The sequence below is a fragment of the Xenopus tropicalis genome, chromosome 1, assembly GCF_000004195.4.
Source record: "Xenopus tropicalis strain Nigerian chromosome 1, UCB_Xtro_10.0, whole genome shotgun sequence".
Lineage (NCBI taxonomy): Eukaryota > Metazoa > Chordata > Amphibia > Anura > Pipidae > Xenopus > Xenopus tropicalis.
The window spans coordinates 176,902,655-176,919,683 of record NC_030677.2 but is presented as its reverse complement, the minus strand read 5'-3'; the positions used below and the strand labels follow the sequence as shown (position 1 = coordinate 176,919,683).

Here is a 17,029-nt window from a genome sequence, read left to right as displayed (position 1 = left end):
CTGTGCGTCTAACTGCTGTACACATTGGAGTTATGAATGTAAAGTAGCATGTTGGCATTTTAGTTTATTTACTAAAAAAGAGTCATATATTATATTTTTGCTGAGAGAAATACTGCAAAGTTAGTTACTGGTTGCTATAGGATGTTGACTTCATTACTGTAACCACTGTTAAATTAAAGCTAAATTGCAGTAACTATTGCCAAGCTCCATATCACAGTGGCCCAAACCCACCTTCCTAATTCATGTTAAGGGCACAAGGGGTATTTTGACCAAAACTTCTGTGTTGGTATGGGATCCATTATCTGGATACCTGTTTTCCAGAAACCTCAGAATTACGGGAAGGCCATCTCCCATAGATTCCATTATAAGCAAATAATTCCAATTTTTAAAACTGATTTCCTTTTTCTCTGTAGTAATAATACAGTATTTGGTTTTAACTAAGATATAATTAATCCTTATTGGAGGCAAAACAATCCTATGGAGTTTATTTACTGTATTTATATAATATAATATATTTTATAAATTATTTTTAGTAGACTTAAGGTATGATGATCCAAATTGTGGGGAGATCCCTTATCTGGAAAACACCAGGTCCCTAGCATTCTGGATAACAGATTCCATACCTGTAAATGAAAAAGTGAAATTAGAGTTTGCCACAATCTGAGTACAATCCTGCTGTTCTCTATGTCTGTATGAGGCAGTCTCCTCAACCTTATTTATTTGTTTGTAGAACCACATGGTGACTCTACATAAGCTGATCAGAAAACCCTACACTACACTGATGAGCCCCCAAGAAGGGCGAAACCGGTCTGTAGTTGGGAATCTGATCAGCTATTATCCTGGCTTCAGCTTCAAACCCAGTGGGTGAACTGTAGCCTATAGGATAAACCCATGTAAATGGGATTTTTTTAAGAGTTTGGAATTCATTCCCAGAATTCCTTTTGTTTGCCACAATCTGAGTACAATCCTGCTGTTCTCTATTCATTTTTATGGGACTTTTAGGGGCATATTTTTCATTATAAACTGACAACCAAAAAAATGTATCTCAAATACACTCAACATAGTCGGGAAGTGGCTAAAAGAGTTGAAATGGGGAAATCAGTACACATTGCATACTTTCACCTTGTGGTTAACCTAAGCGCTTCTGTGAATGGGAGAGCCTGCAGTGCACCTTTTCTCTTTAACAGCCAACACTTAAGACATACAATAAATACATTTTAAAGTTATATAATGGACACACTTTTCATTAAATAATAGAATCTAGTATAGAAAATTCTCTTTTGAAACATGCCAAATTCCTTGCACACATGCAGTGTTAGCGCCACCTAGTGAAGAGAAACAGCTTTTTTCCCCCATGCAGATTTTATTTGGTGATTAATCTGAGAATATTTATATGAGAAACATTTCCATGACACATGCTTACCAAGTACATTGGCCTAAGCAGATGTATGTGATTATTTTCAAGGGGAAACAAAAAGTCTGATCACAGGTAACACTAGCTGTATATAGCAGTTGTTGGTTTGTGATTCTGCTTTGCCAGTGTGCTTTCATATATAAATAAAAATACTGTATATACATTTTTTCAACTTTTTAATATAGAAAACACAGATAAGGTTTCAAAATGGCAAATATTTTTACTGGCTGATATGTGTAGTCAGGGACCTACAGGGAAAAACACTGCCAAATGCTTTTCATGATAAATGTATGTAATATCAGTGGTGTGACTATAAGACCCCACAGTCGCAGGGGGTGCCTGGGGGGACAGGGTGCACACTGGTCTGCTTTCTCTATAGCTGTATAGAAATTGCCCCTTCTCAGTAGAGGACTCAAGTGGGCGGAAAGGGGTGGCTGTGCATGATGGGCCCCTCCGAAGATTTTCTTGCAGGAAGGGGGGGGGGGGGGGGGGCTGGCGCCATGTGGTTATGCCATTGTGTTATACACACCTAATACTTTTCTAAATCAAAAGGTTTTCTAATCCATATAATTCTTACACTAATTTTAACGCTGCTCTGCCATATATAAGAATCTACTGTCCTAAACAGCTTAATTAAACTCCTTTGTGACAGTGAACAACAACAAGACTGTAACAGAAAAAACATTGCTATTTATATGTATGTATGTGTATCTCTATATAGTGCTGCTTGTATACACAGCAGTGTACAGTCTTACAGAATGCAAACACTGCAATAAATATACAGAGTTACAATGATCAAGGGCCATGTTTTTAAGAGACAGGAGGAAGGAGGAAACAGTCTTTAGAATAAACAGCTGCTACTTTAGTCTGTAAGCAATTATTGCACTATTGTATGCAATAGTAACACAGTAGATGAGTTTGCTCAAAGACTTGTCTCAGACCTGGGGCCCATTGAAGTTAAGACAAAACAATAGAGAATAAAATTGCCAGTTATAGGTCTTTCCATAGCTAGGGTTGCCACCTTGTGGCCTGTATTATACTGGTGTTTGGGTGGGGGGGCAATGAGTGCACTTGGGTGGGGGGGATGATGACATGGGGTGAGGCAATGGGTGGGTAAGGTGGGGAAATGGGCGGGCCTTAATAAAAGTCAAAATGCCTTTATACTACTATAAAGGTATTGCATCCGTCATCTGGAAATCCATTAACCAGAAAAATCCAAATTACAGGAAGGCCATCTCTCATAGGCTCCATAGACTATAGTCTATAGACTATGAGTAAATAATTCTAATTTGATAAATCACTTCCTTTATCTCTGTAATAATAAAACAGTACATTGTACTTGATGGTTACTGAGCTGCATAAATCAATATTGGTGGCAAAGCAATTATATTGAGTATATTTATATATTATATATTATGTTAAATGATTTGTAGCATACGTGGTATGGAAGTTCAAATGATAGAATAATCCCTTATCCAGAAAACCCAGGTCCCAAGCATTCTGGATAATAGATCCTATATCTGTATTCTGGTTGCAAGGCATCAACTCTGCACCCACATGTCCAGGAGTCTCTTGTGACTGTCCAAAGCCATAGGCTACTGGTCTCAATTTACCAAATGCTCAAATACCTGCCATCATTGATGCTGAAATGCCATTGCATATGTGCCTTACGGCTGATAGGGCTCCAGGGGTCTTCTGTGCTCTGTGGTCATGTGCCTGCTTCAGTGGGGGCTCTGGGGCTGATGCTGTAGTGATATATAGTGGCAGGATCTTTCTCTGGGGCATCTTTTGGTCTGTCACTCCATATGGGTCTCACAGGCAAACAGGTGGCTATGATCTGCTCCTGTGTTCTCAGTGGTCCCTACCAGTGGTACTTGTGAAGGTGGGCTCTGCCTGCGCAGCCATTCTCCTGCATTCTATTCTGCTTATTCAGCCCATACCAAGGTTAGAAGATCCTAAATATGTGTGAATTTACATAGTGTAGAAGTGTGGCCATGTTTGCCTTTCAAGTCCACCTCACACAATTTTACATATAAATAACATATTACATATACACATACAGTATATAACCCTTGTTTTAGATGGTTTGTCAGTTTCATTACGGGGAATGCCATTGACATTGTATTATACTATTCTATTATCTCATTCTTTCCCTTTTCTTTTCCTATATATGTCCATTGCTTACAAATAATAAAAAAAATAATAAAAAGTCTCAAGTCTTGTGCCAGTCGAGGGTTAATGTTATATCCCACATATGCCTTGTCTTAGTGCCAGGAATGTTTGCACCGCTGTACACTTTAAACCATTTGTCTCAGATGCAGGATTTCTGCCTTAATTCCTTCCAACAGGTCTAAGCCTGTTGTATTCCAGAAGCGTGACTACAGATTCAATGCAATTTGTGTTGCTGAATATTAGCATTACTGCTGGATTTGCACTATATAAATGAAACTGGGTAAAATAGACAGACTGCGCAAAAAAAATGTTTTCAATATAGTTACTTAGGCAAAAATGTAATCTATAAAGGCTGGAGTGGGCAGATGTCCAACATAAAGGCCAGAACTACTACTTCCTGCTTTCAGCTCTCTAACCTGTTAGCAGTCAATAACCAATCAGTGACTTGAGGGGGGGCCATATGGGACATAACTATTCAGTTAGTTTGCTTTTGAATCTGACCTGTGTGCTCACAAACTAACTGAACCTTAGTGCCCCCCCCCCCTAAAGTCACTGACTAACTAAGAGGTTAGAGAGCTGAAAAGCAGGAAGTAGAGTTCTGGCTATTATGTTAGACATCTGCCCACTCCGGCCTTTATAGATTACATTTTTGCCTAACTAACTATATTACAAATATTTTTTATTTTTCCCAGTCTATCCAATTTTTCCCAGTTTCATTTTTACACTGAACAACTTTTATATTTATGGTTTGGAATCTACTCCCAGAATCTAATGGAGAAGCTACTTGTTTAGCAGAATGATTACCCTATAGGGGGCACTTGATCAGCGGAATGATTGCCCTATAGGGGACACTTGATCAGCAGAACAATTGCCCTATAGGGGGCTCTTTATTAGCAGCATGATTGCCATATATGGGGCACTTGATCAGCAGTAGGATTGCCCTATGGGGTCACTGGATTAATAGCATGATTGCCATATACGAGGCACTTGATCAGCAGAAGGATTGCCCTATAGGGGGCACTTGTTTATCAGCATGATTACACTAGGAATATAAACCTGAATATGTTGTTTGAATCTGAGCATGAGAATTGATCTGAGCATGTTGTGATGCTTTTATAAAGGTGTAGGGGGCAATATACCATAAATGGCTGCCTGTTCTGGCCCTTTAGTTCTTGCCATTGGTATTGGACAAACTAGCAAGCTAATAATGACAGAACATTCCTTTAACCTCATTAAACGGATCACTGTATTTCAGTAGCACCCTTCCACACTCCGGTCACTGCCGCCATGACACCCATGAAATCATCACATCACATATATTTGCTTGCTGTGGGAACATGCTATTTAAAAATACTTTATTTAATGAAATGTTTTTTTGTCTCTTGAGGAAAAATGTTTTATTCATACAATATATTATGCCTTTAAAATCCTGATATGATAAAAGATCGACATACAAATATACAGTACCTGTAAAGAAAATAGAGTTAACAATTTTCTGATAAAATTTCTATTCCTTCTTTTAGCATTTACACAAAGTTCTAGCAGGCACCAGTAAGTATGTAAAGGTGAAGACCACAATACAGAGTATTAAAGCTGTCAGGTCTTCTTCACCATGGATTACAAATGTAGTCAATATAGATCTATACCCTGAAGCACAGGATTTCTTGGGTCTCCCCTGATACACCCAAGACTTTAGGTTTAACACACAGGGATTTCCATTACAGACTGATATCAGAACACAGGGGTTTGCATGAAATCATGTTTGGGTCAGTTACACTTTGGAGCAGATTCACTATTATAGATTTTACAGTTTTAAATTGTGGCACTGGAACGATTCATTCCAAAACAGAAAATTATTGTCCGAATTTCTCCCTGCAAGTGACTGAATCAGGGAGCAAGGATTCAGATAAGTGCTTTCGCACAGAATAGCGTTTGACTGCCCAGATTAGTTGAATACATTCCATGTGACCAGTTTGATAAATGGGTCAATTCATTTTCCTAACTGGCAGGAAATTTTGATAAAGCACAAAATAGACGAACTCCTTTTGGATTCTCCAGTTCGTCTATAATAAATCAACCCCTGTATGCTGCTAAAACAAACATTTTGTTACTCGCAGATCATAATACTGCAATGGGAATATTAGTATGAACCCATAAAAATATGGTATGGCCTGATTCATTAAGTGTAAACCACTGATAAAATTAAGCAAAAAGAATTTTATGGGGGAAAACTATTTTTAAAATGGTTAGTTTTGCTGCTTGCTCCTTTTGTTGCCTATTATTACAGAAATGAATTCTCCAAACCCTGTCCCCCTAAATGCAACTTCCATTGGGGGTGAAAGTATTTGGACGGGTGACAATGCTCTAAAACCTTGCACTAACAATCACTAGAACAGAATAGCACTCAACTGCTCAAACAGTCAAACACATGTTTCTGAATCAACACCGGTATCGGATTTAATAAATGTGTTACCATTCCCACTGTCAGGAAAATGCCCCATTTCTTCTGTTTTTTCCTCCTTCTAGGGAGGGGGTTTACAAAGAAATGAAGTGATTATTGGAAATTTAGGCACTGGTGTCTTCCTTGCCCGAGCTCTGCTGTAAGCATGGGGATGTGTGTGCAGGTAGGTGCATGGGTATATGTGTAAGTAGATCTGTGCTTTCTAGGGGAGCAACATCCTTTGTTTAGAAAGGAACGTGCCTGATTCCCAGGTTGCTCACTTGCAGCAGTGCTTATTGTTCATCTCACTTATGTTTTGACTTCATGACAAGACTACATATTTCCCTGCAACCTCAATATAATGACAAATAATAATCCTGATTATACCAGTGAATAGATACAAATATAATTTTATTGGGCCTGCATTAAGCCGTTCAATGCCCTTAAATAAAGTGGGTGACATTGTTACCCCAATACTTCTGTTCATAGTTCAAGTTCAGCACAACACAGCACCATACAATTTACTAGCATTATGTCTGTATAAAAATGTTAATGCCAACAGACAACCAGATTCCACCGTTTAGATGTTGGCACATTTGTTCTTAGCCTATGACAGGAAGAAATAGGCATAAGGCTGATATTATATCTTAGATTTGTTTATAAAAACATTGATTTCACCTACAGACAATAGTCTGAATTTGAAAAGCCCCTGTCAGAATTTTTTGTTTTTTAAATCAACTTTATTATTTAAAATGTTTACTTTTGAAGCTACAACCAGGATCAATGCTGCTAAAACTCTTTCTGCTCTTCTCCCTGCTCTGTCTGCAGAATGCAAGTTGGTGTCATCAATCCCTTCCAAACAGAGAGCAGAAAACAGATAAGAAACAGTTTTAGCAGCACCAGGTCTGGTCTGTAACTTTAGAACTAAACATTTTAAATAAAAAAGATTGCAAAAATGTTTCTGACAGGGTCAGTCAAATTTAGGCTACTGTCTAAAGGTAAACATCCCCCTTTAAGATGCCATCCAGAAGCAATGGACAAAAGATGACAGTCTGGTCTCTTTCTGTAGTAACAGACCTCACCTGATGTCCCTGAAGGCACTAAGCACCAAAGACGACCTCATGGAGCAATGGTCATACCATGATATTTCCTGGGGGATATAAACATGACAGTGGTGTAAAAGTAGAATCCTTATGTTATGCTTGTTTTATAAAATTAAGGTTCCTTTTTATAAAATATTAAACTATCATTTGTGGAGCGTGGAAAATTAGTTTTCCATGATATGAGCAGAAGAGTTGTTTTGAATTTTCTCAACCCAAGCTACTCATGAAGATTTTACAAATTGCCAATGTTCAATATTATGCAAACCCCATGGGCATCTAGGAACCTGGGTACAACATGCTCTTTTGTATATAACACCCAGAAGATCAGAAAATCACAGATAGGGGCAAGGACTGGAGTTTTTAAAGGCAAAGCACAAAGAGGTCTCTGACAATGCTGCACAAACAGAGGTTGGGGCAAGGACAGCAATAGCAAGTCATGAGCATAACACATGGACAGCATTAGAAGGTCTTGCCATGATGTACAATCTGCCTCTGTAGCATAGACGTTGGTCCACAGAATCAAAGAACTCAAGTCCCTGTGTTTAAGTTCAGCAGCAGGGTGTATGGTACACATTAGTATTTTTCATTAAATAGCCAACCATTATGCTCTATGGCTAAACCAATGATCCACTGTGGGCAATAATCTTTCATTTTTTTGTCTTTGTGGAGGACCAGATCTGTAGAACTAAATGTACAAAATGAAATTATCTTTGCTTTGTTCTACATAAGAGCTACCATAGCCATTCCTATTGCCAGTACAAAAGTGTAACATTTGAAGGGGTAATGGGCAACTTTGCAAGGTTATAATGCATAGTCCGAGAATAATAAAATGGGAAGCATTGTATAATTTGTGCTGGATAATTTAAGATGTTTAATAGAGAGATCCCTAAGGTTCTTTCTAAAAAAAACTATTCTATAGATCTATAGATATTATCTAGCAATATGGGAAACGTCAAAGGAAGATCTCCCAGATGCTACTGTTGCTACATGTTTTCCCATCAGGGTGCCCTATAGCAAGCACTGGCACTGGGCACTTGGAACCAATATGGCTGAAGGCATTTGCTTTCAGTTACCATTAGAGTTACGTGGTTACATTTCAAATGTAAAGAATCAGTTTTACTTCTACCAGTTTTCAAAAATACTTATGTAGTCACATTGTACTAAAATGAAAGTACCAATCCCATAAGTAACAAAGTGTTATAATATCAGCATTTGGGGTTTTAAAAATAATTTTGCTAACTGTTTACAAAACTGAATTTAATGTCATAAAAATATTATAGGATGGATACAGTGGTTCTATTTTTATAGGAATAAGCCACATAGTATAATGTTATGCCTATAATTTAAAGTTGATATTCTGCCCTTGAATAGGTAGTAAGGAATCCAGTTAAAATGGGGTGGGCAGTTATTGGATGTTCTGTAAGGTTCTGTATTACAGTGTTGTAAAGAAATATGGGCAATTACTAGAAAATAAAATGAATAGATGCTCTTTATTCAGGTAGTATCACAATATCCTTTGGGCACTAAATCAATTTGGTGGATTAAATTGAGAATATAAAGTATGCCCTTCACTGTTTTGTGATGGCTAGAGGGCAGGGATTACAAGATTTTAAAGGGAATCTATTGTTGCTGCAGATTTTAATGTGGATTTGTTGTCCCATGCATTAAATAAACTGTGGTTGATCTAAGACTGTCTTAAATAGCCCCATTAAAGAGCTGTCCTGGTAGTGAAAAACTGTAGATGTTTAATGGTGGCTTAACACAACTGAGTTTGACTCTTTTACACTACACTCTACTGTGCATGGAAACATGGCCATTCTATTAGTGCAAATGGAAGCTAGAAGACTGCTTTGTCCTGAGCCATGTCACATGATAGAGTTCATCAGCCAGATGCAGATATCACTTTGTGACCCCAGAACAGATTTTTTGAAAGACTCCAATAGGCTGCTTAATGCAGCCTCAGACTAAAGGTCCCCATACACGGGCCGACTATAGCTGCCGATATCGGTCCCTTGGACCGATTCGGCAGCTAATCGGCCCGTGTATGGGCAGAACAGAGCGGCCTGGAATTGGCCAGATCTCGACATCACCAAGCGAGCGGATCTTATCGTGTATGGGGACCTTAACCGGCCTGTCAGCTAACATAATCTGACCTGCTATTTATTTAAAGCATGGGAGTTATATATACACATTAGGCACCAACACTGCTAATAATTTTTGGAATTTCATAGGAGCACAATGGCAAAAATGCAATGGATGGAGGTTGAGAGGAGGCATAAATGTTTCCTGGCACTATAAAATATTAGGGTTTCTTCTTTAAAATGTTGAACAAAGCTTGCAATAGTCTATCATCTCTGTGTTTGTAAGGTCTGGAATGGTAGAACCTGTCAATGTACTCATTGTACAAATCGTTCTCTCTGTCCCTTCCTTCTCCCTGCTTGCTAATGGTGGCCAGAGCATACAAATAACTATGTTTAGGGATATCTTTGTCTTCTAGAGGAAATGAACCTCCGTCTCTGTCGAAGGCATTCTTCAAAAGGTGGGCTATTGCTAGCGACTTTGCCCTTTCAGCAGCTTCTTGACTGTCTGGAGTGTTTTTAGTGACTTCTGGCCGCTCAGTTGTGAAACTTTCACTGATTGGTTCCTAAAAAATAGAAATGATTTACATGTAATGATTAATTTATTATTACTGGATTTTAGGGGATATGTCATAAGGATACCAATTCATTAACCCATATAAACCTGCAGTTCAGTAACCCCTATCAACCAATCGATAATTAGCTTAACTAGTCTAAAGCATGAAAAAATACTATGATATGATTGATTGCTGTGAGTTACTAGTATGGGGCAAACATTGCTAATGTATCTACTTAAGCACTAATATGTAGAGAGTAATTATACAAGGTGGAGAGGTTAAGTAGGTAGAGAAGAAGAGCAGAAGGAAAGGGAGCAAAAATAAAATCCCCCACTATGATAGCTTGGCAAGGTCTTACTACACTTGGGGGCACATTTACTTACTCATGAACGGGCCGAATGCGGGCGATTGCGTTTTTTTCGTAATGATCGGTATTTGGCGATTTTTCGGAAAATTGTCGCGACTTTTTTGTAGCCATTCCAAATGTTGCGCAAAATGTTGCAATTTTTTCGTAGCGTTACTACTCGCGACTTTTTCACAGCTTTCGTGCCAAGTACGAAAGATTCGCATTCATTCAAGCTTCAGTATGGTGACTTTTCTTGGGCCAGGTTGGAGCTGCAGGGTGCCATTGAGCCCTATGGGAGACTTTCCTTGGGTCAGGTTGGAGCTGCAGAGTGCCATTGAGCCCTATGGGAGACTTTCCTTGGGCCGGGTTGGAGCTGCAAAGTACCATTGAGCCCTATGGGAGGCTTTCCTTGGGCCAGGTTGGAGCTGCAGAGTGCCATTGAGCCCTATGGGAGACTTTCCTTGGGCCGGGTTGAAGCTGCAGAGTGCCATTGAGCCCTATGGGAGACTTTCCTTGGGCCAGGTTGGAGCTGCAGAGTGCCATTGAGCCCTATGGGAGGCTTTCCTTGGGCCAGGTTGGAGCTGCAGAGTGTCATTGAGCCCTATGGGAGACTTTCCTTGGGCCGGGTTGGAGCTGCAGAGTGCCATTGAGCCCTATGGGAGACTTTCCTTGGGCCAGGTTGGAGCTGCAGAGTGCCATTGAGCCCTATGGGAGACTTTCCTTGGGCCAGGTTGGAGCTGCAGAGTGCCATTGAGCCCTATGGGAGACTTTCCTTGGGCCAGGTTGGAGCTGCAGAGTGCCATTGAGCCCTATGGGAGACTTTCCTTGGGCCAGGTTGGAGCTGCAGAGTGCCATTGAGCCCTATGGGAGACTTTCCTTGGGCCAGGTTGGAGCTGCAGAGTGCCATTGAGCCCTATGGGAGACTTTCCTTGGGCCAGGTTGGAGCTGCAGATTGCCATTGAGCCCTATGGGAGACTTTCCTTGGGCCAGGTTGGAGCTGCAGGGTGCCATTGAGCCCTATGGGAGACTTTCCTTGGGCCGGGTTGGAGCTGCAGAGTGCCATTGAGCCCTATGGGAGACTTTCCTTGGGCCGGGTTGGAGCTGCAGAGTGCCATTGAGCCCTATGGGAGACTTTCCTTGGGCCGGATTGGAGCTGCAGAGTGCCATTGAGCCCTATGGGAGACTTTCCTTGGGCCGGGTTGGAGCTGCAGAGTGCCATTGAGCCCTATGGGAGACTTTCCTTGGGCCAGGTTGGAGCTGCAGAGTGCCATTGAGCCCTATGGGAGACTTTCCTTGGGCCAGGTTGGAGCTGCAGGGTGCCATTGAGTCCTATGGGAGGCTTCCAAAATCATGCTAAGTCTGAAAGTTTCGCCCGCCGCTTACGAGCGCTCAATACGAAAAAGTCGCGACAAGATACAAGCGCATCGTAATGGCTACGAAAAACTCACGTTTTTTCGCGCAAATCGTATTGGTAACGAAAAAGTCGCGTCAATTTCCGAAAAGTCGTACAGGCGACGAAAAAATCACCAAAAAAATACGAAAAAGTCGCAAAATGTTCGTTTTCCAATCGGAATTTTTCCAATTCAGATTCGGATTCGTGGGTTAGTAAATGTGCCCCTTGATATCCCAGGTTCCTACACTGACAGTGTACTGATCATTTTGCATGTGTGTGGGGAGGGGTCCACAGACGTCAATTTCCAGAAGGCTTGCAGTAGTGACATAACTAGAAAATGAACAGGCTTCTCTGCTTAGTGATATTAGGACGACCTGTAAATGTCCAAATAAGATATATTCCACAAACATACATCAGCTCCTTCACCACTGTTCTTCCTCTATAGTTATCCCTGGCCGGGGGTTTAGCAAAAGTGCTGCAGCCTGCAGGCATTACGTAAAGGTGTAAAAATCATTTATTTAGTGTAATGTAATAATAGGCGCAAATTTGACCCAGGCCTAGTAACCTATAGCAATCAATCAGTTCTTTGCTTCTTTTAAAAGCTAACTAGTAAATGCTGTTTGCTGCTTGGTTTCTATGGGTTACTAGGTCTGCAGCAAACTTTTGTGGGCTTTTTGGTAGGGAAAGCACACAACCAATCAGGTGTTTGCTTATAAAAAGCCGACCAGTACATGGTTGCCATGGACTACAAGACATGGAGCAAACGTTGCACTTGTTATTATATTACCCTGTTATATTATTAGAATAGCCAATCAATGTAATCATTTATGAAATGGAAATGTTAAGTCAGGCAAACATTACCAGATATTTGTATAGTGATATACGGATATATACAATGCTACACCTGACTATTGTACAGCAAATCCTGTTCTGCCTTCTCCATAAATTCATTTTTCATGTTATTCAGTGTGACAAAACACTTATATAAATGACACGATTTATATAAACCATAGCCATTGTGTCATTTATATAAGTGTCTTGTCACACTGAATAACAAGAAAAATGAATTTATGGAGAAGGCAGCACTTTGACATTCCAGGACTCAGTTCCGGAAAAAAGGAAAGAAAATATTTACAGTGGTGGCTTCAGTGATGCAGTGATTTTACCTCTGGGCTTTGGAACCTAGCTCAGTGTTAGCATTAGCATTCACTGGACTGGGTCAACACAACACAGGTAAGCTGTGCAACTAAACCATGCAACTGAAATCCAAGAACTATAAATAAATAACTGCGAAACACACTCTGCACTCACTGGAGAATATATGAATGCTAACCCATGGCCATGGGTAGGTTCCTTGGAAAACGTCATGGAAACCAAGAAAGGGCTAATTACACCTGATAATGCACCTTTCTAGCTATATGAGTGAATCCCCCATTCTTAGAAGGACCCACATTTGAAAGCTAGAAAGAGGCACATGAAAAAGGTACATCATTCACTACACTGGGCATCAAACTATTCAGCAGACTCCTGGCATCCACTGACACATACAAGCTAATATCGTCTTTTTTTCTTATATTTCATTCTCTAACATTCCCTGACATCACCACAGTCTGTATGAAATGCACTGGCTCAGCCTGTATTATCTTTCCAGATAGCAAACTAATCACTAAAGCCCAGCCCATCTGTACTATGAAATTGTTAATAATATAATTACATAAAATTGTGTGATTGCTATTGAGCAGATTCTGTACCTTTTCAATGTCATCCATCTTCTCAGCGCCTCTTCGATCATTTTGAACAACATTATAGGAAGTATAAACTCTTGGATGTTTCATATGCTCCGGTTGGGTCGATGTTCCATGAAGAATCAATTTCCAGCTGACTATTCTTCCTTCATTTTTTTTTCTTCCAGACTGGAATTTTAACATAAAATTCCATTAAATTGGCACATTCCCATTTTATAATTATGATGTTATATTAATTATATAATAATAATAATTCATAAGACTTAATTTGATTCACATTCACTTTGCTTAAAGCAGAGTTGTGGTCCTGCCATGCACCCTCATCAATTTATAACTCATGGAGGTGGCTGCTACTCCAACTAACAAATTGGGGTTGGTATTTTCGGTGCTAACTGGGCTAAGCGAGGTGGGGAAAGGTGGACAGCTCGCTCATTATGCGCATGTGTGTGACGTACGGGTGAGTCGCATTCACCGCTCCTATGTCACAGGCATGGGCATAATGAGCAGACGGGGAGCCTCACTCGTTACACATGTGCGTGCTAAGTAATATGGCCGTCTGCACCGGGAGCTCCTTCCCAGTGGGGGTGGCCTAGTGCCAGCAGGACCTGTTTTTAAAAAACAACAAAAAAACTATTGTTTCCCCCAACTGGAGTGCTGGCTCTATTAGGGAACCCAAAAATATGAAAGGCAGGCACTCCGAAGTGCCTGCCTTTCATATTTTTGGATTCCCTAAATGGCTCCCTTAAACTGAAGGTCTGGGTCATAAACACCTGGGTCCCTTTCTACTATGGGTGAGATTTCAACTTTTTTTACTTAGAGTATATGTTTCATTTTGCAAATATTGCTGGCTCTAACAGCCCGCACCTCTGGTGTAGGAAGCTATTTTCTTGTGATAGGCGCCCTTTTAATTGTTGTTTTTATGTCCCTGAATAAAAATCTAATTTTTTTCCATTTGAAATGAATGGCTACTGTTGTGAAGCCACTTTCTGGTGTTTGGAAAAAATTAGGAAAAAGGTAATGGAAACTACAACTCACACACTCAATTAAAAACTCCTGCTGAAATTTCGCACTAACAAGGGTGTAAGGAACAAACTAGTGTTTTAGAAGAAGGAAAGATAACCCTTTCTGTTGGTGAATTAGATAATATTATATAATCAGATGTAATCACTTAACCTCTATAGTTACCCCTGTTCAACAACTGATGCCTGGCCAACCCCTTCTCTCACTTCCACAATCAAAATATTTCCCAGTTAGAAAAAAATAATACCTATTAAAATCTCACTGGTTAAAAATATGTTTGACGATAGATTCACAGTGATTTTATCTCATAAAGTGCTCAGTGTAAAGTTCATCACCACCAATTCATTAGTATAATACTGGTAAGTATAAATTACTAAAAGATCAGTCATTTATTAATAATTGATATCAAAATAATTTAACAGCTTTTCAAATCAACACATTCACCTCAATAAAGTGCTATATTGATAAAGTGACTGGTGCATAATTTCAAATAATGAATCCATCATTTACAGTATATTCATGTGAATAGACTATTAGAAAAGAAATATGTTTTACCACCTTGATTAAAAATAGGATTGAAATTGGAAAGAATAGATGGTGGAGATTCCCAAAGAAGTTACTATCTCACTTTTGGCTATCTAAGCCCTGGGAATACCACAGAGAAAGAGAAGGTAGGAACCCAGGGGCTGCAGTCTCAAATGTTAAACAAAACCGCAAACCCCTAGGACCTTGGAGGGAAAACAGTTTTAAGGTAAAAGAAAAGCAGCAGTACAATAAGTTAAAAATGATAAAAACAGCTACACCGCCACCGGATCCCTAAAGGACTTTGGCGTTTAATAAAATCAACAACACTGTGAACTCTTTGCCCTGACACGTGTTTTTCCAATGCCTTTTTTTTTTTGCAAAACAAAGGCAAAGCTTAACTCTAGCACTACTTTACTCTGCAGAAGAGACGTGGATGTCAGTATGCCTTTAGACACATGTAGCATTTGTAGGGGACTGGTAAAATAGCTCCCCCCCTTTTTTAATGCAGTCCCCTAGAACTTAGACAGCTAAGGGGATCCTTAGTGAGAGAGGGGACACTGGTTCATTTTCTTGTGTTAAAATATGCCCCTGGCAGTTCAGTAACTGTCCAGAAGGTGTCAGGTTTTTAAAATATATAAGCTGAAAAAATACATGTTGTAGGGCTGCGCTGATTGCATTTACATATAATTGCAGCCAATTGCAGTGCAGCCCTTCCAGCTAGAGGTGTCCATGAATTTTCAAGTGATCTGGTTACCCTATAATAAGTGTACAGATATACTCTGCCATAGATCCCACTAGGTTTGATAGATAGTAATGGGGCTGAGCAGCCAGAGGCTCCCCCGAGGAGATTTTCTAAGGATTTGAATGCTGTGGGCACTACTGCCCAGAGTAGGGACAGACTCAGGGACTATTGTAGCTCACCTAGGTTCCACTTACAGAGAAGATGCTGAAAGCTGGGGGAGACACTTCTGAATTAACTAATACTCTGTTCATTGATTGACCCTGAGGGGCAGCGCATTGCAGATATGACTGTAAGTATTAGTGATGAGCGAATCTGTTCCATTTCACTTGCCAAAACTTCGCCAAATCTGTGAAACTGGCAAAAAATTTGCGAAACTAAGAAAAATTTACATAGCACATTTAAGTCAGCAGGCGACAAATTTTATGCGCAACAAATTTCCAAAAACTCCAAATGCAGTCAATAGCCATTTTTATATCAGTGACATTTTTGTCTTGGTGACTTTTTTGTCGCAGTCAATTTTTCCTGCTGTGAATTTTTGTTGCAGTCTCACGAAAAAATTAGCTGATGGTAAAATGCAGAATTTTACTGCGAATCCATGCCTGCCAAAAAAAACCCTCATCGCTAGTGAGTATATGGCTCACACCTGTGCTCTGTATCCCCTACTTAACTGATGTTAAAGTCTTCCTATGTGGAGTAAGTTAATAAAGCCTTTGCATATTTAAGTTCAACAACCACTGGCGTCCAATTACTGTCTCAGCCTGAGAGATATAGTTCTACTACACCTCGCCTCCAACATATCTCAGGGACCAAATCTAAGGAAAGAAAGTCTCATGCAATTGCAAAATGCAAAGATTTATTGATAAATCTAATGGTTTTGGGAGCCCCTGGTAGCCCCATTTTACTATAGCTTTACACATGAATATAGGACATTCATGTTAGTGACTCCCCTGGGTAGATAATAAAAGGCCTGTCTCACACCAGAAGTCCAATGGCCCTGCAAGTTTTAACCTTGTTGATGGACCTTAAATTGTACAGGGGTGTTAGAGAAGCTGTAGTATCCTATTTGTAACTACCTCAGCTTGTGTGGACATTTTGGTTAAGAGCATTCCTACTGTTTTGCCGTTTGTCTATGATTCATTATCCAGTTCCAGTTTGCAGACCACCACTAGTGACATTTCTTGACTTAGCACAATAGCGCAGCGCAGAAAAAACTCTCTAAAATGTGCAGACTTACCACATCAGAGATTTTTAGCGTCCAGGTTCCCGCTGGATCTTCTCCCCACGTATGCACAGACATAAAGTCCCAGCTTTTGAAACCATATGGAGAAGTATCTCTCTCTCTTTCAGTCAGAAGAACTGTATTAGTCCCTGGAAGTGAACAATAAATATCAGTATCTCGCTTGTTTGCCCTTACCTATCGTGTGCTCTTCCACTCTCCATTGTACATGTACTGCACATATATAATTCCCATTACTTAATACATAATTACATTAT

The 17,029-nt window shown here is 39.9% G+C and overlaps 1 protein-coding gene across 2 annotated transcripts in view; it reads right to left on the bottom strand.

Annotated features, from left to right (window-relative positions):
* Positions 1–4,910: 4,910 nt before the first annotated feature.
* pcsk1 (proprotein convertase subtilisin/kexin type 1) overlaps positions 4,911–17,029 on the bottom strand; it is a 35,013-nt gene continuing 22,894 nt past the window's right edge. The window contains exons 12-14 of one of the 2 annotated variants that reach the window (XM_004910458.3): positions 16,770–16,903; positions 13,255–13,416; positions 4,911–9,773 (exon numbers count right to left, since the gene is read on the bottom strand). In XM_004910458.3, the coding sequence (XP_004910515.3) occupies positions 9,432–9,773; positions 13,255–13,416; positions 16,770–16,903 (638 nt within the window). In that variant the 3' untranslated portion in view covers positions 4,911–9,431. The remainder of the gene's footprint in view (positions 9,774–13,254; positions 13,417–16,769; positions 16,904–17,029) is intronic. The other variant, XM_018090795.2, reaches the window with a different exon arrangement.